The sequence below is a fragment of the Leishmania major genome, chromosome 35 (assembly GCF_000002725.2).
Source record: "Leishmania major strain Friedlin complete genome, chromosome 35".
NCBI lineage: Eukaryota > Euglenozoa > Kinetoplastea > Trypanosomatida > Trypanosomatidae > Leishmania > Leishmania major.
The window spans coordinates 218,896-246,652 of NC_007284.2; the positions used below are offsets into that span (position 1 = coordinate 218,896).

At 71.4% G+C, this 27,757-nt stretch overlaps 1 protein-coding gene across 1 annotated transcript in view; it reads left to right on the forward strand.

Moving 5' to 3' along the window:
* LMJF_35_0540 (proteophosphoglycan 5) overlaps nt 1–26,762 on the forward strand; it is a gene marked incomplete at both ends in the record, with an annotated part of 52,179 nt that extends 25,417 nt beyond the window's left edge. The window contains one exon of the mRNA XM_003722401.1: nt 1–26,762. This exon is cut by the window's left edge and continues 25,417 nt beyond it. Coding sequence (XP_003722449.1) covers nt 1–26,762 — 26,762 coding nt within the window.
* Nucleotides 26,763–27,757: the final 995 nt, after the last annotated feature.

Consider the following 27,757-nt stretch of genomic DNA (forward strand, 5'->3'; position numbering starts at 1 on the left):
CGTCTGCGCCGTCCAGCAGCAGCTCCGCGCCGTCGGGGTCTTCGTCGTCTGCGCCGTCCAGCAGCAGCTCCGCGCCGTCGGCGTCTTCGTCGTCTGCGCCGTCCAGCAGCAGCAGCACCGCGCCGTCGGCGTCCTCGTCGTCTGCGCCGTCCAGCAGCAGCAGCTCCGCGCCGTCGGCGTCCTCGTCGTCTGCGCCGTCCAGCAGCAGCTCCGCGCCGTCGGCGTCCTCGTCGTCTGCGCCGTCCAGCAGCAGCAGCTCCGCGCCGTCGGCGTCTTCGTCGTCTGCGCCGTCCAGCAGCAGCAGCACCGCGCCGTCGGGGTCCTCGTCGTCTGCGCCGTCCAGCAGCAGCAGCTCCGCGCCGTCGGGGTCCTCGTCGTCTGCGCCGTCCAGCAGCAGCAGCTCCGCGCCGTCGGCGTCCTCGTCGTCTGCGCCGTCCAGCAGCAGCAGCTCCGCGCCGTCGGCGTCCTCGTCGTCTGCGCCGTCCAGCAGCAGCAGCTCCGCGCCATCGGCGTCCTCGTCGTCTGCGCCGTCCAGCAGCAGCAGCTCCGCGCCGTCGGCGTCCTCGTCGTCTGCGCCGTCCAGCAGCAGCTCCGCGCCATCGGCGTCTTCGTCGTCTGCGCCGTCCAGCAGCAGCTCCGCGCCGTCGGCGTCCTCGTCGTCTGCGCCGTCCAGCAGCAGCAGCTCCGCGCCGTCGGCGTCTTCGTCGTCTGCGCCGTCCAGCAGCAGCTCCGCGCCATCGGCGTCTTCGTCGTCTGCGCCGTCCAGCAGCAGCAGCTCCGCGCCGTCGGCGTCCTCGTCGTCTGCGCCGTCCAGCAGCAGCAGCTCCGCGCCATCGGCGTCCTCGTCGTCTGCGCCGTCCAGCAGCAGCAGCTCCGCGCCGTCGGCGTCTTCGTCGTCTGCGCCGTCCAGCAGCAGCTCCGCGCCGTCAGCGTCCTCGTCGTCTGCGCCGTCCAGCAGCAGCTCCGCGCCATCGGCGTCCTCGTCCTCTGCGCCGTCCAGCAGCAGCTCCGCGCCGTCGGCGTCCTCGTCGTCTGCGCCGTCCAGCAGCAGCTCCGCGCCGTCGGCGTCCTCGTCGTCTGCGCCGTCCAGCAGCAGCAGCTCCGCGCTGTCAGCGTCCTCGTCGTCTGCGCCGTCCAGCAGCAGCTCCGCGCCATCGGCGTCTTCGTCGTCTGCGCCGTCCAGCAGCAGCAGCTCCGCGCCGTCGGCCTCTTCGTCGTCTGCGCCGTCCAGCAGCAGCAGCTCCGCGCCATCGGCGTCTTCGTCGTCTGCGCCGTCCAGCAGCAGCAGCTCCGCGCCGTCAGCGTCCTCGTCGTCTGCGCCGTCCAGCAGCAGCAGCTCCGCGCCACCGGCGTTCTCGTCGTCTGCGCCGTCCAGCAGCAGCTCCGCGCCGTCGGCGTCTTCGTCGTCTGCGCCGTCCAGCAGCAGCTCCGCGCCGTCGGCGTCCTCGTCGTCTGCGCCGTCCAGCAGCAGCAGCTCCGCGCCGTCGGCGTCGTCGTCGTCTGCGCCGTCCAGCAGCAGCAGCTCCGCGCCGTCGGCGTCGTCGTCGTCTGCGCCGTCCAGCAGCAGCAGCTCCGCGCCGTCGGCGTCCTCGTCGTCTGCGCCGTCCAGCAGCAGCAGCTCCGCGCCGTCGGCGTCCTCGTCGTCTGCGCCGTCCAGCAGCAGCAGCTCCGCGCCGTCGGCGTCCTCGTCGTCTGCGCCGTCCAGCAGCAGCAGCTCCGCGCCATCGGCGTCCTCGTCGTCTGCGCCGTCCAGCAGCAGCATCCGCGCCATCGGCGTCCTCGTCGTCTGCGCCGTCCAGCAGCAGCAGTCCGCGCCGTCAGCGTCTTCGTCGTCTGCGCCGTCCAGCAGCAGCAGCTCCGCGCCATCGGCGTCTTCGTCGTCTGCGCCGTCCAGCAGCAGCAGCTCCGCGCCGTCGGCGTCCTCGTCGTCTGCGCCGTCCAGCAGCAGCAGCTCCGCGCCATCGGCGTCTTCGTCGTCTGCGCCGTCCAGCAGCAGCAGCTCCGCGCCGTCGGCGTCCTCGTCGTCTGCGCCGTCCAGCAGCAGTAGCAGCTCCGCGCCGTCGGCGTCTTCGTCGTCTGCGCCGTCCAGCAGCAGCAGCTCCGCGCCGTCGGCGTCCTCGTCGTCTGCGCCGTCCAGCAGCAGCAGCTCCGCGCCGTCGGCGTCCTCGTCGTCTGCGCCGTCCAGCAGCAGCAGCTCCGCGCCGTCGGCGTCCTCGTCCTCTGCGCCGTCCAGCAGCAGCAGCTCCGCGCCATCGGCGTCTTCGTCCTCTGCGCCGTCCAGCAGCAGCTCCGCGCCATCGGCGTCTTCGTCCTCTGCGCCGTCCAGCAGCAGCTCCGCGCCGTCGGCGTCCTCGTCGTCTGCGCCGTCCAGCAGCAGCAGCTCCGCGCCGTCGGCGTCTTCGTCGTCTGCGCCGTCCAGCAGCAGCTCCGCGCCATCAGCGTCCTCGTCGTCTGCGCCGTCCAGCAGCAGCAGCTCCGCGCCGTCGGCGTCTTCGTCGTCTGCGCCGTCCAGCAGCAGCTCCGCGCCGTCAGCGTCCTCGTCGTCTGCGCCGTCCAGCAGCAGCTCCGCGCCATCGGCGTCTTCGTCGTCTGCGCCGTCCAGCAGCAGCAGCTCCGCGCCGTCAGCGTCCTCGTCGTCTGCGCCGTCCAGCAGCAGCAGCTCCGCGCCGTCGGCGTCCTCGTCGTCTGCGCCGTCCAGCAGCAGCAGCTCCGCGCCATCGGCGTCTTCGTCCTCTGCGCCGTCCAGCAGCAGCTCCGCGCCGTCGGCGTCTTCGTCGTCTGCGCCGTCCAGCAGCAGCAGCTCCGCGCCGTCGGCGTCTTCGTCGTCTGCGCCGTCCAGCAGCAGCAGCTCCGCGCCATCGGCGTCCTCGTCGTCTGCGCCGTCCAGCAGCAGCAGCTCCGCGCCGTCGGCGTCCTCGTCGTCTGCGCCGTCCAGCAGCAGCAGCTCCGCGCCGTCGGCGTCCTCGTCGTCTGCGCCGTCCAGCAGCAGCAGCTCCGCGCCATCGGCGTCTTCGTCGTCTGCGCCGTCCAGCAGCAGCTCCGCGCCGTCGGCGTCTTCGTCGTCTGCGCCGTCCAGCAGCAGCAGCTCCGCGCCGTCAGCGTCCTCGTCGTCTGCGCCGTCCAGCAGCAGCAGCTCCGCGCCATCGGCGTCCTCGTCGTCTGCGCCGTCCAGCAGCAGCAGCTCCGCGCTGTCGGCGTCCTCGTCGTCTGCGCCGTCCAGCAGCAGCAGCTCCGCGCCGTCGGCCTCTTCGTCGTCTGCGCCGTCCAGCAGCAGCAGCTCCGCGCCGTCGGCCTCTTCGTCGTCTGCGCCGTCCAGCAGCAGCAGCTCCGCGCCGTCGGCGTCTTCGTCGTCTGCGCCGTCCAGCAGCAGCAGCTCCGCGCTGTCGGCGTCCTCGTCGTCTGCGCCGTCCAGCAGCAGCTCCGCGCCGTCGGCGTCTTCGTCGTCTGCGCCGTCCAGCAGCAGCTCCGCGCCGTCGGCCTCTTCGTCGTCTGCGCCGTCCAGCAGCAGCTCCGCGCCGTCGGCGTCTTCGTCGTCTGCGCCGTCCAGCAGCAGCAGCTCCGCGCTGTCGGCGTCCTCGTCGTCTGCGCCGTCCAGCAGCAGCAGCTCCGCGCCATCGGCGTCCTCGTCGTCTGCGCCGTCCAGCAGCAGCAGCTCCGCGCCGTCGGCCTCTTCGTCGTCTGCGCCGTCCAGCAGCAGCAGCTCCGCGCCGTCGGCCTCTTCGTCGTCTGCGCCGTCCAGCAGCAGCAGCTCCGCGCCGTCGGCGTCTTCGTCGTCTGCGCCGTCCAGCAGCAGCAGCTCCGCGCTGTCGGCGTCCTCGTCGTCTGCGCCGTCCAGCAGCAGCTCCGCGCCGTCGGCGTCTTCGTCGTCTGCGCCGTCCAGCAGCAGCAGCACCGCGCCGTTGGCGTCTTCGTCGTCTGCGCCGTCCAGCAGCAGCAGCTCCGCGCCGTCGGCCTCTTCGTCGTCTGCGCCGTCCAGCAGCAGCAGCTCCGCGCCATCGGCGTCCTCGTCGTCTGCGCCGTCCAGCAGCAGCAGCTCCGCGCCGTCAGCGTCCTCGTCGTCTGCGCCGTCCAGCAGCAGCTCCGCGCCGTCGGCGTCTTCGTCGTCTGCGCCGTCCAGCAGCAGCAGCTCTGCGCCGTCGGCGTCCTCGTCGTCTGCGCCGTCCAGCAACAGCAGCTCCGCGCCGTCGGCGTCCTCGTCGTCTGCGCCGTCCAGCAGCAGCTCCGCGCCGTCGGCGTCCTCGTCGTCTGCGCCGTCCAGCAGCAGCAGCTCCGCGCCATCGGCGTCTTCGTCGTCTGCGCCGTCCAGCAGCAGCTCCGCGCCGTCAGCGTCCTCGTCGTCTGCGCCGTCCAGCAGCAGCAGCACCGCGCCGTCGGCGTCCTCGTCGTCTGCGCCGTCCAGCAGCAGCACCGCGCCGTCGGCGTCCTCGTCGTCTGCGCCGTCCAGCAGCAGCAGCTCCGCGCCATCAGCGTCCTCGTCGTCTGCGCCGTCCAGCAGCAGCAGCTCCGCGCCATCAGCGTCCTCGTCGTCTGCGCCGTCCAGCAGCAGCAGCTCCGCGCCGTCGGCGTCTTCGTCCTCTGCGCCGTCCAGCAGCAGCTCCGCGCCGTCAGCGTCCTCGTCGTCTGCGCCGTCCAGCAGCAGCAGCTCCGCGCCGTTGGCGTCCTCGTCGTCTGCGCCGTCCAGCAGCAGCAGCTCCGCGCCGTCGGCGTCTTCGTCCTCTGCGCCGTCCAGCAGCAGCAGCTCCGCGCCGTCGGCGTCTTCGTCGTCTGCGCCGTCCAGCAGCAGCAGCTCCGCGCCGTTGGCGTCCTCGTCGTCTGCGCCGTCCAGCAGCAGCAGCACCGCGCCGTCGGCGTCCTCGTCGTCTGCGCCGTCCAGCAGCAGCAGCTCCGCGCCGTCGGCGTCCTCGTCGTCTGCGCCGTCCAGCAGCAGCAGCTCCGCGCCGTCGGCGTCTTCGTCCTCTGCGCCGTCCAGCAGCAGCAGCTCCGCGCCGTCGGCGTCTTCGTCCTCTGCGCCGTCCAGCAGCAGCTCCGCGCCATCGGCGTCCTCGTCGTCTGCGCCGTCCAGCAGCAGCTCCGCGCCATCGGCGTCCTCGTCGTCTGCGCCGTCCAGCAGCAGCAGCTCCGCGCCATCGGCGTCTTCGTCGTCTGCGCCGTCCAGCAGCAGCAGCTCCGCGCCATCGGCGTCCTCGTCGTCTGCGCCGTCCAGCAGCAGCAGCTCCGCGCCATCGGCGTCTTCGTCGTCTGCGCCGTCCAGCAGCAGCTCCGCGCCGTCGGCGTCTTCGTCGTCTGCGCCGTCCAGCAGCAGCTCCGCGCCGTCGGCGTCTTCGTCGTCTGCGCCGTCCAGCAGCAGCTCCGCGCCATCGGCGTCCTCGTCGTCTGCGCCGTCCAGCAGCAGCTCCGCGCCATCGGCGTCTTCGTCGTCTGCGCCGTCCAGCAGCAGCTCCGCGCCATCGGCGTCTTCGTCCTCTGCGCCGTCCAGCAGCAGCAGCTCCGCGCCATCGGCGTCTTCGTCGTCTGCGCCGTCCAGCAGCAGCTCCGCGCCATCGGCGTCTTCGTCGTCTGCGCCGTCCAGCAGCAGCAGCTCCGCGCCATCGGCGTCCTCGTCGTCTGCGCCGTCCAGCAGCAGCAGCTCCGCGCCGTCGGCGTCCTCGTCGTCTGCGCCGTCCAGCAGCAGCTCCGCGCCATCGGCGTCTTCGTCCTCTGCGCCGTCCAGCAGCAGCTCCGCGCCATCGGCGTCTTCGTCCTCTGCGCCGTCCAGCAGCAGCTCCGCGCCATCGGCGTCTTCGTCGTCTGCGCCGTCCAGCAGCAGCTCCGCGCCATCGGCGTCTTCGTCGTCTGCGCCGTCCAGCAGCAGCTCCGCGCCATCGGCGTCCTCGTCGTCTGCGCCGTCCAGCAGCAGCTCCGCGCCATCGGCGTCCTCGTCGTCTGCGCCGTCCAGCAGCAGCTCCGCGCCATCGGCGTCCTCGTCGTCTGCGCCGTCCAGCAGCAGCAGCTCCGCGCCGTCGGCGTCCTCGTCGTCTGCGCCGTCCAGCAGCAGCAGCTCCGCGCCGTCGGCGTCCTCGTCGTCTGCGCCGTCCAGCAGCAGCAGCTCCGCGCCGTCGGCGTCTTCGTCGTCTGCGCCGTCCAGCAGCAGCAGCACCGCGCCATCGGCGTCCTCGTCGTCTGCGCCGTCCAGCAGCAGCAGCTCCGCGCCATCGGCGTCTTCGTCGTCTGCGCCGTCCAGCAGCAGCTCCGCGCCATCGGCGTCCTCGTCGTCTGCGCCGTCCAGCAGCAGCTCCGCGCCATCGGCGTCTTCGTCCTCTGCGCCGTCCAGCAGCAGCTCCGCGCCATCGGCGTCTTCGTCCTCTGCGCCGTCCAGCAGCAGCTCCGCGCCATCGGCGTCTTCGTCCTCTGCGCCGTCCAGCAGCAGCTCCGCGCCGTCGGCGTCCTCGTCGTCTGCGCCGTCCAGCAGCAGCACCGCGCCATCGGCGTCTTCGTCCTCTGCGCCGTCCAGCAGCAGCTCCGCGCCATCGGCGTCCTCGTCCTCTGCGCCGTCCAGCAGCAGCTCCGCGCCATCGGCGTCTTCGTCCTCTGCGCCGTCCAGCAGCAGCTCCGCGCCGTCGGCGTCTTCGTCCTCTGCGCCGTCCAGCAGCAGCTCCGCGCCATCGGCGTCCTCGTCGTCTGCGCCGTCCAGCAGCAGCAGCTCCGCGCCGTCAGCGTCCTCGTCGTCTGCGCCGTCCAGCAGCAGCAGCTCCGCGCCATCGGCGTCTTCGTCGTCTGCGCCGTCCAGCAGCAGCTCCGCGCCATCGGCGTCTTCGTCGTCTGCGCCGTCCAGCAGCAGCAGCTCCGCGCCATCGGCGTCTTCGTCCTCTGCGCCGTCCAGCAGCAGCTCCGCGCCGTCGGCGTCTTCGTCGTCTGCGCCGTCCAGCAGCAGCTCCGCGCCGTCGGCGTCCTCGTCGTCTGCGCCGTCCAGCAGCAGCAGCTCCGCGCCGTTGGCGTCCTCGTCGTCTGCGCCGTCCAGCAGCAGCAGCTCCGCGCCGTCGGCGTCCTCGTCGTCTGCGCCGTCCAGCAGCAGCAGCTCCGCGCCATCGGCGTCCTCGTCGTCTGCGCCGTCCAGCAGCAGCAGCTCCGCGCCGTCGGCCTCTTCGTCGTCTGCGCCGTCCAGCAGCAGCAGCTCCGCGCCGTCGGCCTCTTCGTCGTCTGCGCCGTCCAGCAGCAGCTCCGCGCCGTCGGCGTCTTCGTCGTCTGCGCCGTCCAGCAGCAGCAGCTCCGCGCCGTCGGCCTCTTCGTCGTCTGCGCCGTCCAGCAGCAGCAGCTCCGCGCCGTCAGCGTCCTCGTCGTCTGCGCCGTCCAGCAGCAGCTCCGCGCCGTCGGCGTCCTCGTCATCTGCGCCGTCCAGCAGCAGCAGCAGCTCCGCGCCGTCGGCGTCCTCGTCGTCTGCGCCGTCCAGCAGCAGCAGCACCGCGCCGTCAGCGTCCTCGTCGTCTGCGCCGTCCAGCAGCAGCTCCGCGCCGTCGGCGTCCTCGTCGTCTGCGCCGTCCAGCAGCAGCAGCTCCGCGCCGTCGGCGTCCTCGTCGTCTGCGCCGTCCAGCAGCAGCAGCTCCGCGCCGTCGGCGTCCTCGTCGTCTGCGCCGTCCAGCAGCAGCTCCGCGCCGTCGGCGTCCTCGTCGTCTGCGCCGTCCAGCAGCAGCAGCTCCGCGCCGTCAGCGTCCTCGTCGTCTGCGCCGTCCAGCAGCAGCAGCTCCGCGCCGTCGGCGTCCTCGTCGTCTGCGCCGTCCAGCAGCAGCAGCTCCGCGCCATCGGCGTCCTCGTCGTCTGCGCCGTCCAGCAGCAGCTCCGCGCCGTCGGCGTCCTCGTCGTCTGCGCCGTCCAGCAGCAGCTCCGCGCCGTCGGCGTCCTCGTCGTCTGCGCCGTCCAGCAGCAGCTCCGCGCCGTCGGCGTCCTCGTCATCTGCGCCGTCCAGCAGCAGCAGCTCCGCGCCGTCGGCGTCTTCGTCGTCTGCGCCGTCCAGCAGCAGCAGCTCCGCGCCGTCGGCGTCCTCGTCGTCTGCGCCGTCCAGCAGCAGCTCCGCGCCGTCAGCGTCCTCGTCGTCTGCGCCGTCCAGCAGCAGCAGCTCCGCGCCGTCGGCGTCTTCGTCGTCTGCGCCGTCCAGCAGCAGCAGCTCCGCGCCATCGGCGTCCTCGTCGTCTGCGCCGTCCAGCAGCAGCAGCAGCTCCGCGCCGTCGGCGTCTTCGTCGTCTGCGCCGTCCAGCAGCAGCTCCGCGCCGTCGGCGTCCTCGTCGTCTGCGCCGTCCAGCAGCAGCTCCGCGCCGTCGGCGTCTTCGTCGTCTGCGCCGTCCAGCAGCAGCAGCTCCGCGCCGTCGGCGTCCCCGTCGTCTGCGCCGTCCAGCAGCAGCTCTGCGCCGTCGGCGTCTTCGTCGTCTGCGCCGTCCAGCAGCAGCTCCGCGCCGTCAGCGTCCTCGTCGTCTGCGCCGTCCAGCAGCAGCAGCTCTGCGCCGTCGGCGTCTTCGTCGTCTGCGCCGTCCAGCAGCAGCTCCGCGCCGTCGGCGTCCTCGTCGTCTGCGCCGTCCGGCAGCAGCTCCGCGCCATCGGCGTCCTCGTCGTCTGCGCCGTCCAGCAGCAGCAGCTCCGCGCCATCGGCGTCTTCGTCGTCTGCGCCGTCCAGCAGCAGCAGCTCCGCGCCGTCGGCGTCTTCGTCGTCTGCGCCGTCCAGCAGCAGCAGCTCCGCGCCATCGGCGTCTTCGTCGTCTGCGCCGTCCAGCAGCAGCAGCTCCGCGCCATCGGCGTCCTCGTCGTCTGCGCCGTCCAGCAGCAGCAGCTCCGCGCCATCGGCGTCCTCGTCGTCTGCGCCGTCCAGCAGCAGCAGCTCCGCGCCGTCGGCGTCCTCGTCGTCTGCGCCGTCCAGCAGCAGCTCCGCGCCGTCAGCGTCCTCGTCGTCTGTGCCGTCTAGTGGTAGTAGTGACGACTGTTACGCATCTGTGCCGTTTTACGGCGCCGGACAACGAAGGAGTACGCGGAAATTTCTGGAGGCCTTCAAGGTTACGATTCCGGTGCTGAGGGATATCTGGGTGTGCCCGAACTTCTGCGCTTGGCGGTATGTGCGGTGCAGGAGCTCTGGTGTTGCTTTGGAGATGGCGGGCGCCGATCTTGCCGGCTCTCTACCAGATATTCCAGCTGGCGTTGATGCAAACGATGTTGTTGTCAACAAGGTGGATATGAGCGACGTCGTAGACTTGGGCTATGCGTTTCCCGCGAGTTGGGGCGCACTGGTGTCCATGCAGTACATGGCCGTTCCCGGGACACTAATATTCGGCAGTCTCCCACCGGAGTGGAGCGGCATGTCAAGTCTTGAATACTTTGACGCCAGCTCCACAATGATTACCGGGCAGCTCCCGAGTAGCTGGTCCAGGTTAAACAACTTGAAAGTGCTCCGCATTACCGAGGCAATGCTTTCTGGCACTCTTCCAGAATCATGGAGCAGCATGTCTTCCTTAGAGGAATTAAGATTAGGCCGGAATACCATTGATGGATCACCTCCACCGTCCTGGTGTAGCCTGGAGAATCTGCACACTTTGAACCTGCAGAACAACATTCTCCAAGGAACCCTTCCAACGTCCTGGGGAAGACTCAGTAACATGGAAGACTTCCGCATAAACAACAACCAACTAATCGCCTCCATTCCCGAGTCCTACAGTCAATGGACAAAAATCCGAAATGCCCAAATGCATGTGAACAACTTCTGCGGATGCCTTCCATCGAGATGGATCGCAACGAATGGCCTCACAATGTCAGCCAACGCTGATCCACCAGTAATGGCCACCGACTGTAACATCATCAACAGCTGCAGGGAAACGTCTTCACCTTCTTCGTCGTCTGCGCCGTCCAGCAGCAGCAGCTCCGCGCCGTCGGCGTCTTCGTCGTCTGCGCCGTCTAGCAGCAGCAGCTCCGCGCCGTCAGCGTCTTCGTCGTCTGCGCCGTCCAGCAGCAGCTCCGCGCCGTTGGCGTCCTCGTCGTCTGCGCCGTCCAGCAGCAGCTCCGCGCCATCGGCGTCTTCGTCGTCTGCGCCGTCCAGCAGCAGCAGCTCCGCGCCGTCGGCGTCTTCGTCGTCTGCGCCGTCCAGCAGCAGCTCCGCGCCGTCAGCGTCCTCGTCGTCTGCGCCGTCCAGCAGCAGCAGCTCCGCGCCATCGGCGTCTTCGTCCTCTGCGCCGTCCAGCAGCAGCAGCTCCGCGCCGTCGGCGTCCTCGTCGTCTGCGCCGTCCAGCAGCAGCAGCTCCGCGCCGTCAGCGTCCTCGTCGTCTGCGCCGTCCAGCAGCAGCTCCGCGCCGTCGGCGTCCTCGTCGTCTGCGCCGTCCAGCAGCAGCTCCGCGCCGTCAGCGTCTTCGTCGTCTGCGCCGTCCAGCAGCAGCTCCGCGCCGTCGGCGTCCTCGTCGTCTGCGCCGTCCAGCAGCAGTAGCTCTGCGCCGTCGGCGTCTTCGTCGTCTGCGCCGTCCAGCAGCAGCAGCTCCGCGCCGTCAGCGTCCTCGTCGTCTGCGCCGTCCAGCAGCAGCAGCTCTGCGCCGTCGGCGTCTTCGTCGTCTGCGCCGTCCAGCAGCAGCTCCGCGCCGTCGGCGTCCTCGTCGTCTGCGCCGTCCAGCAGCAGCTCCGCGCCGTCGGCGTCATCGTCGTCTGCGCCGTCCAGCAGCAGCTCCGCGCCGTCGGCGTCCTCGTCGTCTGCGCCGTCCAGCAGCAGCAGCTCCGCGCCGTCGGCGTCCTCGTCGTCTGCGCCGTCCAGCAGCAGCAGCTCCGCGCCGTCAGCGTCCTCGTCGTCTGCGCCGTCCAGCAGCAGCAGCTCCGCGCCGTCGGCGTCCTCGTCGTCTGCGCCGTCCAGCAGCAGCTCCGCGCCGTCGGCGTCCTCGTCGTCTGCGCCGTCCAGCAGCAGCTCCGCGCCGTCGGCGTCCTCGTCGTCTGCGCCGTCCAGCAGCAGCTCCGCGCCGTCGGCGTCTTCGTCGTCTGCGCCGTCCAGCAGCAGCAGCTCCGCGCCGTCGGCGTCCTCGTCGTCTGCGCCGTCCAGCAGCAGCAGCTCCGCGCCGTCAGCGTCCTCGTCGTCTGCGCCGTCCAGCAGCAGCAGCTCCGCGCCGTCGGCGTCCTCGTCGTCTGCGCCGTCCAGCAGCAGCTCCGCGCCGTCGGCGTCCTCGTCGTCTGCGCCGTCCAGCAGCAGTAGCTCTGCGCCGTCGGCGTCTTCGTCGTCTGCGCCGTCCAGCAGCAGCTCCGCGCCGTCGGCGTCCTCGTCGTCTGCGCCGTCCAGCAGCAGCTCCGCGCCGTCGGCGTCTTCGTCGTCTGCGCCGTCCAGCAGCAGCAGCTCCGCGCCGTCAGCGTCCTCGTCGTCTGCGCCGTCCAGCAGCAGCAGCTCCGCGCCGTCGGCGTCCTCGTCGTCTGCGCCGTCCAGCAGCAGCTCCGCGCCGTCGGCGTCCTCGTCGTCTGCGCCGTCCAGCAGCAGCAGCTCCGCGCCGTCGGCGTCTTCGTCGTCTGCGCCGTCCAGCAGCAGCAGCACCGCGCCGTCGGCGTCCTCGTCGTCTGCGCCGTCCAGCAGCAGCACCGCGCCGTCGGCGTCCTCGTCGTCTGCGCCTTCCAGCAGCAGCAGCTCCGCGCCGTCAGCGTCCTCGTCGTCTGCGCCGTCCAGCAGCAGCAGCTCCGCGCCGTCGGCGTCGTCGTCGTCTGCGCCGTCCAGCAGCAGCAGCTCCGCGCCGTCGGCGTCCTCGTCGTCTGCGCCGTCCAGCAGCAGCAGCTCCGCGCCGTCAGCGTCCTCGTCGTCTGCGCCGTCCAGCAGCAGCAGCTCCGCGCCATCGGCGTCTTCGTCGTCTGCGCCGTCCAGCAGCAGCAGCTCCGCGCCATCGGCGTCCTCGTCGTCTGCGCCGTCCAGCAGCAGCTCCGCGCCATCGGCGTCTTCGTCCTCTGCGCCGTCCAGCAGCAGCAGCTCCGCGCCGTCGGGGTCCTCGTCGTCTGCGCCGTCCAGCAGCAGCTCCGCGCCGTCGGCGTCCTCGTCGTCTGCGCCGTCCAGCAGCAGCAGCTCCGCGCCGTTGGCGTCCTCGTCGTCTGCGCCGTCCAGCAGCAGCAGCTCCGCGCCGTCAGCGTCCTCGTCGTCTGCGCCGTCCAGCAGCAGCAGCTCCGCGCCGTCGGCGTCCTCGTCGTCTGCGCCGTCCAGCAGCAGCAGCTCCGCGCCATCAGCGTCTTCGTCCTCTGCGCCGTCCAGCAGCAGCAGCTCCGCGCCGTCAGCGTCCTCGTCGTCTGCGCCGTCCAGCAGCAGCTCCGCGCCATCGGCGTCTTCGTCGTCTGCGCCGTCCAGCAGCAGCTCCGCGCCGTCAGCGTCCTCGTCGTCTGCGCCGTCCAGCAGCAGCAGCTCCGCGCCATCGGCGTCTTCGTCGTCTGCGCCGTCCAGCAGCAGCTCCGCGCCGTCGGCGTCTTCGTCGTCTGCGCCGTCCAGCAGCAGCAGCTCCGCGTCGTCGGCGTCTTCGTCGTCTGCGCCGTCCAGCAGCAGCTCCGCGCCATCGGCGTCTTCGTCCTCTGCGCCGTCCAGCAGCAGCTCCGCGCCATCGGCGTCTTCGTCCTCTGCGCCGTCCAGCAGCAGCTCCGCGCCATCGGCGTCTTCGTCCTCTGCGCCGTCCAGCAGCAGCTCCGCGCCATCGGCGTCTTCGTCCTCTGCGCCGTCCAGCAGCAGCTCCGCGCCGTCGGCGTCTTCGTCGTCTGCGCCGTCCAGCAGCAGCTCCGCGCCGTCGGCGTCCTCGTCGTCTGCGCCGTCCAGCAGCAGCAGCTCTGCGCCGTCGGCGTCCTCGTCGTCTGCGCCGTCCAGCAGCAGCAGCTCCGCGCCGTCAGCGTCCTCGTCGTCTGCGCCGTCCAGCAGCAGCAGCTCCGCGCCGTCGGCGTCTTCGTCGTCTGCGCCGTCCAGCAGCAGCTCCGCGCCGTCGGCGTCCTCGTCGTCTGCGCCGTCCAGCAGCAGCTCTGCGCCGTCGGCGTCTTCGTCGTCTGCGCCGTCCAGCAGCAGCTCCGCGCCGTCGGCGTCTTCGTCGTCTGCGCCGTCCAGCAGCAGCAGCTCCGCGCCGTCGGCGTCCTCGTCGTCTGCGCCGTCCAGCAGCAGCAGCTCTGCGCCGTCGGCGTCTTCGTCGTCTGCGCCGTCCAGCAGCAGCTCCGCGCCGTCGGCGTCCTCGTCGTCTGCGCCGTCCAGCAGCAGCAGCTCCGCGCCGTCGGCGTCCTCGTCGTCTGCGCCGTCCAGCAGCAGCAGCTCCGCGCCGTCGGCGTCCTCGTCGTCTGCGCCGTCCAGCAGCAGCTCCGCGCCGTCGGCGTCCTCGTCGTCTGCGCCGTCCAGCAGCAGCTCCGCGCCGTCAGCGTCCTCGTCGTCTGCGCCGTCCAGCAGCAGCAGCTCCGCGCCATCGGCGTCCTCGTCGTCTGCGCCGTCCAGCAGCAGCAGCTCCGCGCCGTCAGCGTCCTCGTCGTCTGCGCCGTCCAGCAGCAGCAGCTCCGCGCCGTCGGCGTCCTCGTCGTCTGCGCCGTCCAGCAGCAGCTCCGCGCCGTCGGCGTCCTCGTCGTCTGCGCCGTCCAGCAGCAGCTCCGCGCCGTCGGCGTCTTCGTCGTCTGCGCCGTCCAGCAGCAGCAGCTCCGCGCCATCGGCGTCCTCGTCGTCTGCGCCGTCCAGCAGCAGCAGCTCCGCGCCGTCGGCGTCCTCGTCGTCTGCGCCGTCCAGCAGCAGCAGCTCCGCGCCGTCGGCGTCCTCGTCGTCTGCGCCGTCCAGCAGCAGCTCCGCGCCGTCGGCGTCCTCGTCGTCTGCGCCGTCCAGCAGCAGCTCCGCGCCGTCAGCGTCTTCGTCGTCTGCGCCGTCCAGCAGCAGCAGCTCTGCGCCGTCGGCGTCCTCGTCGTCTGCGCCGTCCAGCAGCAGCAGCTCCGCGCCGTCGGTGTCCTCGTCGTCTGCGCCGTCCAGCAGCAGCAGCTCCGCGCCATCAGCGTCCTCGTCGTCTGCGCCGTCCAGCAGCAGCAGCTCCGCGCCGTCGGCGTCTTCGTCCTCTGCGCCGTCCAGCAGCAGCTCCGCGCCGTCAGCGTCCTCGTCGTCTGCGCCGTCCAGCAGCAGCTCCGCGCCATCGGCGTCTTCGTCGTCTGCGCCGTCCAGCAGCAGCTCCGCGCCGTCAGCGTCCTCGTCGTCTGCGCCGTCCAGCAGCAGCAGCACCGCGCCGTTGGCGTCCTCGTCGTCTGCGCCGTCCAGCAGCAGCTCCGCGCCGTCAGCGTCCTCGTCGTCTGCGCCGTCCAGCAGCAGCAGCTCCGCGCCGTCAGCGTCCTCGTCGTCTGCGCCGTCCAGCAGCAGCAGCTCCGCGCCGTCGGCGTCTTCGTCGTCTGCGCCGTCCAGCAGCAGCAGCACCGCGCCGTCGGCGTCTTCGTCGTCTGCGCCGTCCAGCAGCAGCAGCTCCGCGCCGTCGGCGTCCTCGTCGTCTGCGCCGTCCAGCAGCAGCAGCTCCGCGCCGTCGGCGTCCTCGTCGTCTGCGCCGTCCAGCAGCAGCAGCTCCGCGCCGTCAGCGTCCTCGTCGTCTGCGCCGTCCAGCAGCAGCAGCTCCGCGCCGTCGGCGTCCTCGTCGTCTGCGCCGTCCAGCAGCAGCAGCTCTGCGCCGTCGGCGTCTTCGTCGTCTGCGCCGTCCAGCAGCAGCTCCGCGCCGTCAGCGTCCTCGTCGTCTGCGCCGTCCAGCAGCAGCAGCTCCGCGCCATCGGCCTCTTCGTCGTCTGCGCCGTCCAGCAGCAGCTCCGCGCCATCGGCGTCTTCGTCGTCTGCGCCGTCCAGCAGCAGCTCCGCGCCATCGGCGTCTTCGTCGTCTGCGCCGTCCAGCAGCAGCAGCTCCGCGCCGTCGGCGTCCTCGTCGTCTGCGCCGTCCAGCAGCAGCACCGCGCCATCGGCGTCTTCGTCCTCTGCGCCGTCCAGCAGCAGCTCCGCGCCATCGGCGTCCTCGTCCTCTGCGCCGTCCAGCAGCAGCTCCGCGCCATCGGCGTCTTCGTCCTCTGCGCCGTCCAGCAGCAGCTCCGCGCCGTCGGCGTCTTCGTCCTCTGCGCCGTCCAGCAGCAGCTCCGCGCCATCGGCGTCCTCGTCGTCTGCGCCGTCCAGCAGCAGCAGCTCCGCGCCATCGGCGTCTTCGTCGTCTGCGCCGTCCAGCAGCAGCTCCGCGCCATCGGCGTCTTCGTCGTCTGCGCCGTCCAGCAGCAGCAGCTCCGCGCCGTCGGCGTCTTCGTCGTCTGCGCCGTCCAGCAGCAGCTCCGCGCCGTCGGCGTCTTCGTCGTCTGCGCCGTCCAGCAGCAGCTCCGCGCCATCGGCGTCTTCGTCCTCTGCGCCGTCCAGCAGCAGCAGCACCGCGCCATCGGCGTCCTCGTCGTCTGCGCCGTCCAGCAGCAGCAGCTCCGCGCCGTCGGCGTCCTCGTCGTCTGCGCCGTCCAGCAGCAGCAGCTCCGCGCCATCGGCGTCTTCGTCGTCTGCGCCGTCCAGCAGCAGCAGCTCCGCGCCATCGGCGTCTTCGTCCTCTGCGCCGTCCAGCAGCAGCTCCGCGCCATCGGCGTCTTCGTCCTCTGCGCCGTCCAGCAGCAGCAGCTCCGCGCCATCGGCGTCTTCGTCGTCTGCGCCGTCCAGCAGCAGCAGCTCCGCGCCGTCGGCGTCCTCGTCGTCTGCGCCGTCCAGCAGCAGCTCCGCGCCGTCGGCGTCTTCGTCGTCTGCGCCGTCCAGCAGCAGCTCCGCGCCGTCAGCGTCCTCGTCGTCTGCGCCGTCCAGCAGCAGCAGCTCCGCGCCGTCAGCGTCCTCGTCGTCTGCGCCGTCCAGCAGCAGCAGCTCCGCGCCGTCGGCGTCCTCGTCGTCTGCGCCGTCCAGCAGCAGCTCCGCGCCGTCGGCGTCTTCGTCGTCTGCGCCGTCCAGCAGCAGCTCCGCGCCGTCAGCGTCCTCGTCGTCTGCGCCGTCCAGCAGCAGCAGCTCCGCGCCGTCAGCGTCCTCGTCGTCTGCGCCGTCCAGCAGCAGCAGCTCCGCGCCGTCGGCGTCCTCGTCGTCTGCGCCGTCCAGCAGCAGCTCCGCGCCATCGGCGTCTTCGTCGTCTGCGCCGTCCAGCAGCAGCTCCGCGCCGTCAGCGTCCTCGTCGTCTGCGCCGTCCAGCAGCAGCAGCTCCGCGCCGTCAGCGTCCTCGTCGTCTGCGCCGTCCAGCAGCAGCAGCTCCGCGCCGTCGGCGTCCTCGTCGTCTGCGCCGTCCAGCAGCAGCAGCTCCGCGCCGTCGGCGTCTTCGTCGTCTGCGCCGTCCAGCAGCAGCAGCTCCGCGCCGTCGGCGTCCTCGTCATCTGCGCCGTCCAGCAGCAGCAGCTCCGCGCCGTCGGCGTCCTCGTCGTCTGCGCCGTCCAGCAGCAGCAGCTCCGCGCCGTCGGCGTCCTCGTCGTCTGCGCCGTCCAGCAGCAGCAGCTCCGCGCCGTCGGCGTCCTCGTCGTCTGCGCCGTCCAGCAGCAGCTCCGCGCCGTCGGCGTCCTCGTCGTCTGCGCCGTCCAGCAGCAGCAGCTCCGCGCCGTCGGCGTCTTCGTCGTCTGCGCCGTCCAGCAGCAGCAGCTCCGCGCCGTCGGCGTCCTCGTCGTCTGCGCCGTCCAGCAGCAGCAGCTCCGCGCCATCGGCGTCTTCGTCGTCTGCGCCGTCCAGCAGCAGCAGCACCGCGCCGTCGGCGTCCTCGTCGTCTGCGCCGTCCAGCAGCAGCTCCGCGCCGTCAGCGTCCTCGTCGTCTGCGCCGTCCAGCAGCAGCTCCGCGCCGTCAGCGTCCTCGTCGTCTGCGCCGTCCAGCAGCAGCTCCGCGCCGTCGGCGTCTTCGTCGTCTGCGCCGTCCAGCAGCAGCAGCTCCGCGCCGTCGGCGTCTTCGTCCTCTGCGCCGTCCAGCAGCAGCTCCGCGCCATCGGCGTCTTCGTCCTCTGCGCCGTCCAGCAGCAGCAGCTCCGCGCCGTCGGCGTCTTCGTCGTCTGCGCCGTCCAGCAGCAGCAGCTCCGCGCCGTCGGCGTCCTCGTCGTCTGCGCCGTCCAGCAGCAGCAGCACCGCGCCGTCGGCGTCCTCGTCCTCTGCGCCGTCCAGCAGCAGCAGCACCGCGCCGTCGGCGTCTTCGTCGTCTGCGCCGTCCAGCAGCAGCAGCTCCGCGCCGTTGGCGTCCTCGTCATCTGCGCCGTCCAGCAGCAGCAGCACCGCGCCGTCAGCGTCCTCGTCGTCTGCGCCGTCCAGCAGCAGCAGCTCCGCGCCGTTGGCGTCCTCGTCATCTGCGCCGTCCAGCAGCAGCAGCTCCGCGCCGTCGGCGTCCTCGTCATCTGCGCCGTCCAGCAGCAGCTCCGCGCCGTCAGCGTCCTCGTCGTCTGCGCCGTCCAGCAGCAGCAGCTCCGCGCCATCGGCGTCTTCGTCGTCTGCGCCGTCCAGCAGCAGCAGCTCCGCGCCGTCGGCGTCTTCGTCGTCTGCGCCGTCCAGCAGCAGCAGCTCCGCGCCGTCGGCGTCTTCGTCGTCTGCGCCGTCCAGCAGCAGCAGCTCCGCGCCATCGGCGTCCTCGTCGTCTGCGCCGTCCAGCAGCAGCAGCTCCGCGCCATCGGCGTCTTCGTCGTCTGCGCCGTCCAGCAGCAGCAGCTCCGCGCCGTCGGCGTCTTCGTCGTCTGCGCCGTCCAGCAGCAGCAGCTCTGCGCCGTCGGCGTCCTCGTCGTCTGCGCCGTCCAGCAGCAGCAGCTCCGCGCCGTCGGCGTCCTCGTCGTCTGCGCCGTCCAGCAGCAGCTCCGCGCCGTCAGCGTCTTCGTCGTCTGCGCCGTCCAGCAGCAGCAGCTCCGCGCCGTCGGCGTCCTCGTCGTCTGCGCCGTCCAGCAGCAGCAGCTCCGCGCCGTCGGCGTCCTCGTCGTCTGCGCCGTCCAGCAGCAGCAGCTCCGCGCCGTCAGCGTCCTCGTCGTCTGCGCCGTCCAGCAGCAGCAGCTCCGCGCCGTCGGCGTCCTCGTCGTCTGCGCCGTCCAGCAGCAGCAGCTCCGCGCCGTCGGCGTCCTCGTCGTCTGCGCCGTCCAGCAGCAGCTCCGCGCCGTCGGCGTCTTCGTCGTCTGCGCCGTCCAGCAGCAGCTCCGCGCCATCGGCGTCTTCGTCCTCTGCGCCGTCCAGCAGCAGCTCCGCGCCATCGGCGTCTTCGTCCTCTGCGCCGTCCAGCAGCAGCTCCGCGCCGTCGGCGTCTTCGTCGTCTGCGCCGTCCAGCAGCAGCTCCGCGCCATCGGCGTCCTCGTCCTCTGCGCCGTCCAGCAGCAGCTCCGCGCCGTCGGCGTCCTCGTCGTCTGCGCCGTCCAGCAGCAGCAGCTCCGCGCCGTTGGCGTCCTCGTCGTCTGCGCCGTCCAGCAGCAGCAGCTCCGCGCCGTCGGCGTCCTCGTCGTCTGCGCCGTCCAGCAGCAGCACCGCGCCGTCGGCGTCCTCGTCGTCTGCGCCGTCCAGCAGCAGCAGCTCCGCGCCGTCGGCGTCCTCGTCGTCTGCGCCGTCCAGCAGCAGCAGCACCGCGCTGTCGGCGTCCTCGTCGTCTGCGCCGTCCAGCAGCAGCAGCTCCGCGCCGTCAGCGTCCTCGTCGTCTGCGCCGTCCAGCAGCACCAGCTCCGCGCCATCGGCGTCTTCGTCGTCTGCGCCGTCCAGCAGCAGCAGCTCCGCGCCGTCAGCGTCCTCGTCGTCTGCGCCGTCCAGCAGCAGCAGCTCCGCGCCGTCGGCGTCTTCGTCGTCTGCGCCGTCCAGCAGCAGCAGCTCCGCGCCGTCGGCGTCCTCGTCGTCTGCGCCGTCCAGCAGCACCAGCTCCGCGCCGTCAGCGTCCTCGTCGTCTGCGCCGTCCAGCAGCACCAGCTCCGCGCCGTCGGCGTCCTCGTCGTCTGCGCCGTCCAGCAGCAGCAGCTCCGCGCCATCGGCGTCCTCGTCGTCTGCGCCGTCCAGCAGCAGCAGCTCCGCGCCATCGGCGTCCTCGTCGTCTGCGCCGTCCAGCAGCAGCAGCTCCGCGCCGTCGGCGTCCTCGTCGTCTGCGCCGTCCAGCAGCAGCTCCGCGCCGTCGGCGTCCTCGTCGTCTGCGCCGTCCAGCAGCAGCAGCTCCGCGCCGTCGGCGTCCTCGTCGTCTGCGCCGTCCAGCAGCAGCTCCGCGCCGTCGGCGTCCTCGTCGTCTGCGCCGTCCAGCAGCAGCTCCGCGCCGTCGGCGTCCTCGTCGTCTGCGCCGTCCAGCAGCAGCAGCTCCGCGCCGTCGGCGTCTTCGTCGTCTGCGCCGTCCAGCAGCAGCAGCTCCGCGCCGTCGGCGTCCTCGTCGTCTGCGCCGTCCAGCAGCAGCAGCTCCGCGCCGTCGGCGTCCTCGTCGTCTGCGCCGTCCAGCAGCAGCAGCTCCGCGCCGTCGGCGTCCTCGTCGTCTGCGCCGTCCAGCAGCAGCTCCGCGCCGTCGGCGTCCTCGTCGTCTGCGCCGTCCAGCAGCAGCTCCGCGCCGTCGGCGTCCTCGTCGTCTGCGCCGTCCAGCAGCAGCAGCTCCGCGCCGTCGGCGTCTTCGTCGTCTGCGCCGTCCAGCAGCAGCAGCTCTGCGCCGTCGGCGTCTTCGTCGTCTGCGCCGTCCAGCAGCAGCTCCGCGCCGTCGGCGTCCTCGTCGTCTGCGCCGTCCAGCAGCAGCTCCGCGCCGTCGGCGTCCTCGTCGTCTGCGCCGTCCAGCAGCAGCTCCGCGCCGTCGGCGTCCTCGTCGTCTGCGCCGTCCAGCAGCAGCTCCGCGCCGTCGGCGTCCTCGTCGTCTGCGCCGTCCAGCAGCAGCAGCTCCGCGCCGTCAGCGTCCTCGTCGTCTGCGCCGTCCAGCAGCAGCAGCTCCGCGCCGTCGGCGTCCTCGTCGTCTGCGCCGTCCAGCAGCAGCAGCTCCGCGCCGTCGGCGTCCTCGTCGTCTGCGCCGTCCAGCAGCAGCAGCTCCGCGCCGTCGGCGTCCTCGTCGTCTGCGCCGTCCAGCAGCAGCAGCTCCGCGCCGTCGGCGTCCTCGTCGTCTGCGCCGTCCAGCAGCAGCAGCTCCGCGCCGTCAGCGTCCTCGTCGTCTGCGCCGTCCAGCAGCAGCAGCTCCGCGCCGTCGGCGTCCTCGTCGTCTGCGCCGTCCAGCAGCAGCAGCTCCGCGCCGTCGGCGTCCTCGTCGTCTGCGCCGTCCAGCAGCAGCAGCTCCGCGCCGTCAGCGTCCTCGTCGTCTGCGCCGTCCAGCAGCAGCAGCTCCGCGCCGTCGGCGTCCTCGTCGTCTGCGCCGTCCAGCAGCAGCAGCTCCGCGCCGTCAGCGTCCTCGTCGTCTGCGCCGTCCAGCAGCAGCTCCGCGCCGTCGGCGTCCTCGTCGTCTGCGCCGTCCAGCAGCAGCTCCGCGCCGTCGGCGTCCTCGTCGTCTGCGCCGTCCAGCAGCAGCAGCTCCGCGCCGTCGGCGTCCTCGTCGTCTGCGCCGTCCAGCAGCAGCAGCTCCGCGCCGTCGGCGTCTTCGTCGTCTGCGCCGTCCAGCAGCAGCTCCGCGCCGTCGGCGTCTTCGTCGTCTGCGCCGTCCAGCAGCAGCAGCTCCGCGCCGTCAGCGTCCTCGTCGTCTGCGCCGTCCAGCAGCAGCTCCGCGCCGTCGGCGTCCTCGTCGTCTGCGCCGTCCAGCAGCAGCAGCTCCGCGCCGTCAGCGTCCTCGTCGTCTGCGCCGTCCAGCAGCAGCAGCTCCGCGCCGTCAGCGTCCTCGTCGTCTGCGCCGTCCAGCAGCAGCAGCTCCGCGCCGTCGGCGTCCTCGTCGTCTGCGCCGTCCAGCAGCAGCAGCTCTGCGCCGTCGGCGTCTTCGTCGTCTGCGCCGTCCAGCAGCAGCTCCGCGCCGTCAGCGTCCTCGTCGTCTGCGCCGTCCAGCAGCAGCAGCTCCGCGCCGTCGGCGTCCTCGTCGTCTGCGCCGTCCAGCAGCAGCAGCTCCGCGCCCTCAGCGTCCTCGTCGTCTGCGCCGTCCAGCAGCAGCAGCTCCGCGCCGTCGGCGTCCTCGTCGTCTGCGCCGTCCAGCAGCAGCAGCTCCGCGCCGTCGGCGTCTTCGTCGTCTGCGCCGTCCAGCAGCAGCTCCGCGCCGTCGGCGTCCTCGTCGTCTGCGCCGTCCAGCAGCAGCAGCTCCGCGCCGTCGGCGTCCTCGTCGTCTGCGCCGTCCAGCAGCAGCTCCGCGCCGTCGGCGTCTTCGTCGTCTGCGCCGTCCAGCAGCAGCAGCTCCGCGCCGTCGGCGTCCTCGTCGTCTGCGCCGTCCAGCAGCAGCAGCTCCGCGCCGTCGGCGTCCTCGTCGTCTGCGCCGTCCAGCAGCAGCTCCGCTCCGTCGGCGTCCTCGTCGTCTGCGCCGTCCAGCAGCAGCAGCTCCGCGCCGTCGGCGTCCTCGTCGTCTGCGCCGTCCAGCAGCAGCTCTGCGCCGTCGGCGTCCTCGTCGTCTGCGCCGTCCAGCAGCAGCTCCGCGCCGTCAGCGTCCTCGTCGTCTGCGCCGTCCAGCAGCAGCTCCGCGCCGTCGGCGTCCTCGTCGTCTGCGCCGTCCAGCAGCAGCAGCTCCGCGCCGTCGGCGTCCTCGTCATCTGCGCCGTCCAGCAGCAGCAGCTCCGCGCCGTCGGCGTCCTCGTCATCTGCGCCGTCCAGCAGCAGCAGCTCCGCGCCGTCAGCGTCCTCGTCGTCTGCGCCGTCCAGCAGCAGCAGCTCCGCGCCGTCGGCGTCCTCGTCATCTGCGCCGTCCAGCAGCAGCAGCTCCGCGCCGTCAGCGTCCTCGTCGTCTGCGCCGTCCAGCAGCAGCAGCTCCGCGCCGTCGGCGTCCTCGTCGTCTGCGCCGTCCAGCAGCAGCTCCGCGCCGTCGGCGTCCTCGTCGTCTGCGCCGTCCAGCAGCAGCAGCTCCGCGCCGTCGGCGTCCTCGTCGTCTGCGCCGTCCAGCAGCAGCAGCTCCGCGCCGTCGGCGTCCTCGTCGTCTGCGCCGTCCAGCAGCAGCAGCTCCGCGCCGTCGGCGTCCTCGTCGTCTGCGCCGTCCAGCAGCAGCAGCTCCGCGCCGTCGGCGTCCTCGTCGTCTGCGCCGTCCAGCAGCAGCAGCTCCGCGCCGTCAGCGTCCTCGTCGTCTGCGCCGTCCAGCAGCAGCAGCTCCGCGCCGTCAGCGTCCTCGTCGTCTGCGCCGTCCAGCAGCAGCTCCGCGCCGTCAGCGTCCTCGTCGTCTGCGCCGTCCAGCAGCAGCAGCTCCGCGCCGTCGGCGTCCTCGTCGTCTGCGCCGTCCAGCAGCAGCTCCGCGCCGTCAGCGTCCTCGTCGTCTGCGCCGTCCAGCAGCAGCTCCGCGCCGTCAGCGTCCTCGTCGTCTGCGCCGTCCAGCAGCAGCAGCTCCGCGCCGTCGGCGTCTTCGTCGTCTGCGCCGTCCAGCAGCAGCAGCTCCGCGCCATCGGCGTCTTCGTCGTCTGCGCCGTCCAGCAGCAGCAGCTCCGCGCCGTCGGCGTCCTCGTCGTCTGCGCCGTCCAGCAGCAGCAGCTCCGCGCCGTCGGCGTCTTCGTCGTCTGCGCCGTCCAGCAGCAGCAGCACCGCGCCGTCAGCGTCCTCGTCGTCTGCGCCGTCCAGCAGCAGCAGCTCCGCGCCATCGGCGTCTTCGTCCTCTGCGCCGTCCAGCAGCAGCAGCTCCGCGCCATCGGCGTCTTCGTCCTCTGCGCCGTCCAGCAGCAGCAGCTCCGCGCCGTCGGCGTCCTCGTCGTCTGCGCCGTCCAGCAGCAGCTCCGCGCCATCGGGGTCTTCGTCGTCTGCGCCGTCCAGCAGCAGCTCCGCGCCATCGGCGTCTTCGTCCTCTGCGCCGTCCAGCAGCAGCAGCTCCGCGCCGTCGGCGTCCTCGTCGTCTGCGCCGTCCAGCAGCAGCAGCTCCGCGCCGTCGGCGTCTTCGTCGTCTGCGCCGTCCAGCAGCAGCAGCTCCGCGCCGTCGGCGTCTTCGTCGTCTGCGCCGTCCAGCAGCAGCTCCGCGCCATCGGCGTCCTCGTCGTCTGCGCCGTCCAGCAGCAGCAGCTCCGCGCCATCGGCGTCCTCGTCGTCTGCGCCGTCCAGCAGCAGCTCCGCGCCATCGGCGTCTTCGTCCTCTGCGCCGTCCAGCAGCAGCTCCGCGCCATCGGCGTCTTCGTCCTCTGCGCCGTCCAGCAGCAGCAGCACCGCGCCGTCGGCGTCCTCGTCGTCTGCGCCGTCCAGCAGCAGCTCCGCGCCGTCGGCGTCCTCGTCGTCTGCGCCGTCCAGCAGCAGCAGCTCCGCGCCATCGGCGTCTTCGTCCTCTGCGCCGTCCAGCAGCAGCAGCTCCGCGCCGTCGGCGTCTTCGTCGTCTGCGCCGTCCAGCAGCAGCAGCTCCGCGCCGTCGGCGTCTTCGTCGTCTGCGCCGTCCAGCAGCAGCTCCGCGCCGTCGGCGTCCTCGTTGTCTGCGCCGTCCAGCAGCAGCTCCGCGCCGTCGGCGTCCTCGTCGTCTGCGCCGTCCAGCAGCAGCTCCGCGCCGTCGGCGTCCTCGTCGTCTGCGCCGTCCAGCAGCAGCAGCTCCGCGCTGTCGGCGTCTTCGTCGTCTGCGCCGTCCAGCAGCAGCAGCTCCGCGCCGTCGGCGTCTTCGTCGTCTGCGCCGTCCAGCAGCAGCAGCTCCGCGCCATCGGCGTCCTCGTCGTCTGCGCCGTCCAGCAGCAGCAGCTCCGCGCCGTCGGCGTCCTCGTCGTCTGCGCCGTCCAGCAGCAGCTCCGCGCCGTCGGCGTCCTCGTCATCTGCGCCGTCCAGCAGCAGCAGCTCCGCGCCGTCAGCGTCCTCGTCGTCTGCGCCGTCCAGCAGCAGCAGCTCCGCGCCATCGGCGTCTTCGTCGTCTGCGCCGTCCAGCAGCAGCTCCGCGCCGTCGGCGTCCTCGTCGTCTGCGCCGTCCAGCAGCAGCAGCTCCGCGCCGTCGGCGTCCTCGTCGTCTGCGCCGTCCAGCAGCACCAGCTCCGCGCCGTCGGCGTCCTCGTCATCTGCGCCGTCCAGCAGCAGCTCCGCGCCGTCGGCGTCCTCGTCGTCTGCGCCGTCCAGCAGCAGCAGCTCCGCGCCATCGGGGTCTTCGTCGTCTGCGCCGTCCAGCAGCAGCTCCGCGCCATCGGCGTCTTCGTCGTCTGCGCCGTCCAGCAGCAGCTCCGCGCCATCGGCGTCTTCGTCCTCTGCGCCGTCCAGCAGCAGCTCCGCGCCGTCGGCGTCCTCGTCGTCTGCGCCGTCCAGCAGCAGCAGCTCCGCGCCGTTGGCGTCCTCGTCGTCTGCGCCGTCCAGCAGCAGCAGCTCCGCGCCGTCAGCGTCCTCGTCGTCTGCGCCGTCCAGCAGCAGCAGCTCCGCGCCGTCGGCGTCCTCGTCGTCTGCGCCGTCCAGCAGCAGCAGCTCTGCGCCGTCGGCGTCCTCGTCGTCTGCGCCGTCCAGCAGCAGCAGCTCCGCGCCGTCGGCGTCTTCGTCGTCTGCGCCGTCCAGCAGCAGCAGCTCCGCGCCGTCGGCGTCTTCGTCGTCTGCGCCGTCCAGCAGCAGCAGCTCCGCGCCGTCGGCGTCCTCGTCGTCTGCGCCGTCCAGCAGCAGCACCGCGCCGTCGGCGTCCTCGTCGTCTGCGCCGTCCAGCAGCAGCAGCTCCGCGCCATCGGCGTCTTCGTCCTCTGCGCCGTCCAGCAGCAGCTCCGCGCCATCGGCGTCCTCGTCGTCTGCGCCGTCCAGCAGCAGCACCGCGCCGTCGGCGTCCTCGTCGTCTGCGCCGTCCAGCAGCAGCAGCTCCGCGCCATCGGCGTCTTCGTCGTCTGCGCCGTCCAGCAGCAGCAGCTCCGCGCCGTCGGCGTCTTCGTCGTCTGCGCCGTCCAGCAGCAGCTCCGCGCCGTCGGCGTCTTCGTCGTCTGCGCCGTCCAGCAGCAGCTCCGCGCCATCGGCGTCTTCGTCGTCTGCGCCGTCCAGCAGCAGCAGCTCCGCGCCGTCGGCGTCCTCGTCGTCTGCGCCGTCCAGCAGCAGCAGCTCCGCGCCGTCGGCGTCCTCGTCGTCTGCGCCGTCCAGCAGCAGCAGCTCCGCGCCATCAGCGTCCTCGTCGTCTGCGCCGTCCAGCAGCAGCAGCTCCGCGCCGTCGGCGTCTTCGTCCTCTGCGCCGTCCAGCAGCAGCAGCTCCGCGCCATCAGCGTCCTCGTCGTCTGCGCCGTCCAGCAGCAGCAGCTCCGCGCCGTCGGCGTCCTCGTCGTCTGCGCCGTCCAGCAGCAGCACCGCGCCGTCGGCGTCCTCGTCGTCTGCGCCGTCCAGCAGCAGCAGCTCCGCGCCATCAGCGTCCTCGTCGTCTGCGCCGTCCAGCAGCAGCAGCTCCGCGCCATCGGCGTCTTCGTCCTCTGCGCCGTCCAGCAGCAGCAGCTCCGCGCCGTCGGCGTCCTCGTCGTCTGCGCCGTCCAGCAGCAGCTCCGCGCCGTTGGCGTCCTCGTCGTCTGCGCCGTCCAGCAGCAGCAGCTCCGCGCCGTCGGCGTCCTCGTCGTCTGCGCCGTCCAGCAGCAGCACCGCGCCATCGGCGTCTTCGTCCTCTGCGCCGTCCAGCAGCAGCTCCGCGCCGTCGGCGTCTTCGTCCTCTGCGCCGTCCAGCAGCAGCTCCGCGCCGTCGGCGTCCTCGTCGTCTGCGCCGTCCAGCAGCAGCTCCGCGCCGTCGGCGTCCTCGTCGTCTGCGCCGTCCAGCAGCAGCTCCGCGCCGTCGGCGTCTTCGTCCTCTGCGCCGTCCAGCAGCAGCTCCGCGCCGTCGGCGTCCTCGTCGTCTGCGCCGTCCAGCAGCAGCAGCTCCGCGCCGTCGGCGTCCTCGTCGTCTGCGCCGTCCAGCAGCAGCAGCTCCGCGCCATCGGCGTCTTCGTCCTCTGCGCCGTCCAGCAGCAGCTCCGCGCCGTCGGCGTCTTCGTCCTCTGCGCCGTCCAGCAGCAGCAGCTCCGCGCCGTCGGCGTCCTCGTCGTCTGCGCCGTCCAGCAGCAGCAGCTCCGCGCCGTCGGCGTCCTCGTCGTCTGCGCCGTCCAGCAGCAGCAGCTCCGCGCCATCGGCGTCTTCGTCCTCTGCGCCGTCCAGCAGCAGCTCCGCGCCGTCGGCGTCTTCGTCCTCTGCGCCGTCCAGCAGCAGCAGCTCCGCGCCGTCGGCGTCCTCGTCGTCTGCACCGTCCAGCAGCAGCTCTTTAGAGTGCTATGGCGAGATTCCTTACTATAGCGTGTCGGAGGTGGAGAATACTCGCTTGTTCTTGATGTCAGTGCGGGAGAGCTTTCCAGCACTGATACCGCTATGGGTGTGCCCAAATTTTTGTTCGTGGCCGGGCATTTATTGCGCGCCTGCTGGTGTTGTGATGGATCTCAGTGAGATGCAGTTGCAGGGATCTTTGCCTTCTATTGGTGAGATGTGCGATCCGTCGGAGGTCGTTTTACGTGTGGTTGACTTTGGTGGTGCGGAGATGAGTGTTGAGGTCAGCGGCACGCTTCCTGAAAACTGGTCTGGGCTTACACGGCTGGAGAGGTTGGACCTCTCATATACTGGTGTGAGTGGCACGCTGCCGCCGGCGTGGAGCGCCCTCAGTTCGCTGGAGTATCTCAATCTAGGTTACAATGACCTCTTTGGAACCCTTCCCTATTCTTGGGGGCTCTTCCCTTCGCTTCGCGAGATATACCTTAACGATAACTCGTTGTCGGGCGGGATTCCTTCTAGCTGGATGCATTTGGCGGGCTTCGAAGTGCTGGACTTGACGAACAATCAGCTGGAGGGTTCGCTGCCCAGTCTCATCGTCTCATCCCAGAGGACCTTTGGCGCAACGGCGACAGAACCACGTCTTCAGTGGAAGCGGCGAAGTTAAGTTATGCTTGCCCCTCTCCTCGAAAGGAAGTGGATAGCTCTAGACTCATTCAAGGATACCGCGGAGCCCCCTCCCCCCCCTCCTCATCTGAAGCTTTTGCAAGCGCATACACGGATGCACGCACAGATAGCCGATCCGAGCAATGTGCCAGCTCCGGCACGTGGGCGGAAACACGTCCACCTCAGACACATCTTCTCTCCGCCAACCGCCAAGGAAAAAAGGTTAGGAAGATCATTCACCTTAGTAGAAGCCGGAGAAGTGTGTGTGTGTGTATGTATGTGTACTTCTAATCTTATTATTTTGGTGGGTTTGTGTGCGTTTTGATGTGTACTAGTACGTTTACGTGAGCGTTTTTCTTACACACATTTGTGTGAATTGTATGGTGACACACTCGCCTGCACCTCCACTTTCTCATTTTTCCAATGGTTTCTCATCTTATTTTTCTGTCATTTCGACTCGTCTTCACCTCCTCCCCTCCTTGCTCATCTTACTTCCCCCCCCCCCTCTCTCCCCTGCCCCCTTACCTTCTGCCACTCATCTTTTCTTTCTCGCTGGATTGCTCCTATATATATGCGTGCCCCTCTCCTTGGTTGCTTTTGAACGACCAGCGTGCCGATCGTGGTGGGTGTTGCTGCGCCTCTCGCACCGCGTTTCTCACATGGAGTGTCACGGCGCCGCGTGATTATGTTGGGGGCTGCGCAACACGTTGGGAAAGGGTGTACCTGCGGGCAGAGGTGACGCACATCTCACGGTGAGGCAACACAGCCTTCTCGTTTTGCTTTTACTCATTGAGTGCTCTCAGCACGTTTATTGTGCAAGTCGCACTGACTGGCTGCACCGATGGCTGGGCGCCTAAGAGCTTCCTCTCTGGTGGGCGCACGTGGTGTCCGCCCCCTCGCCTGCAGTTGCGTCTGTGTCTGTCTGTGCATCTTCCTCATTTTATTTCTCGTTTTTGGCTTCACCGTCTCTCTCGGGCTGATTCTCTCTTCTGTCCG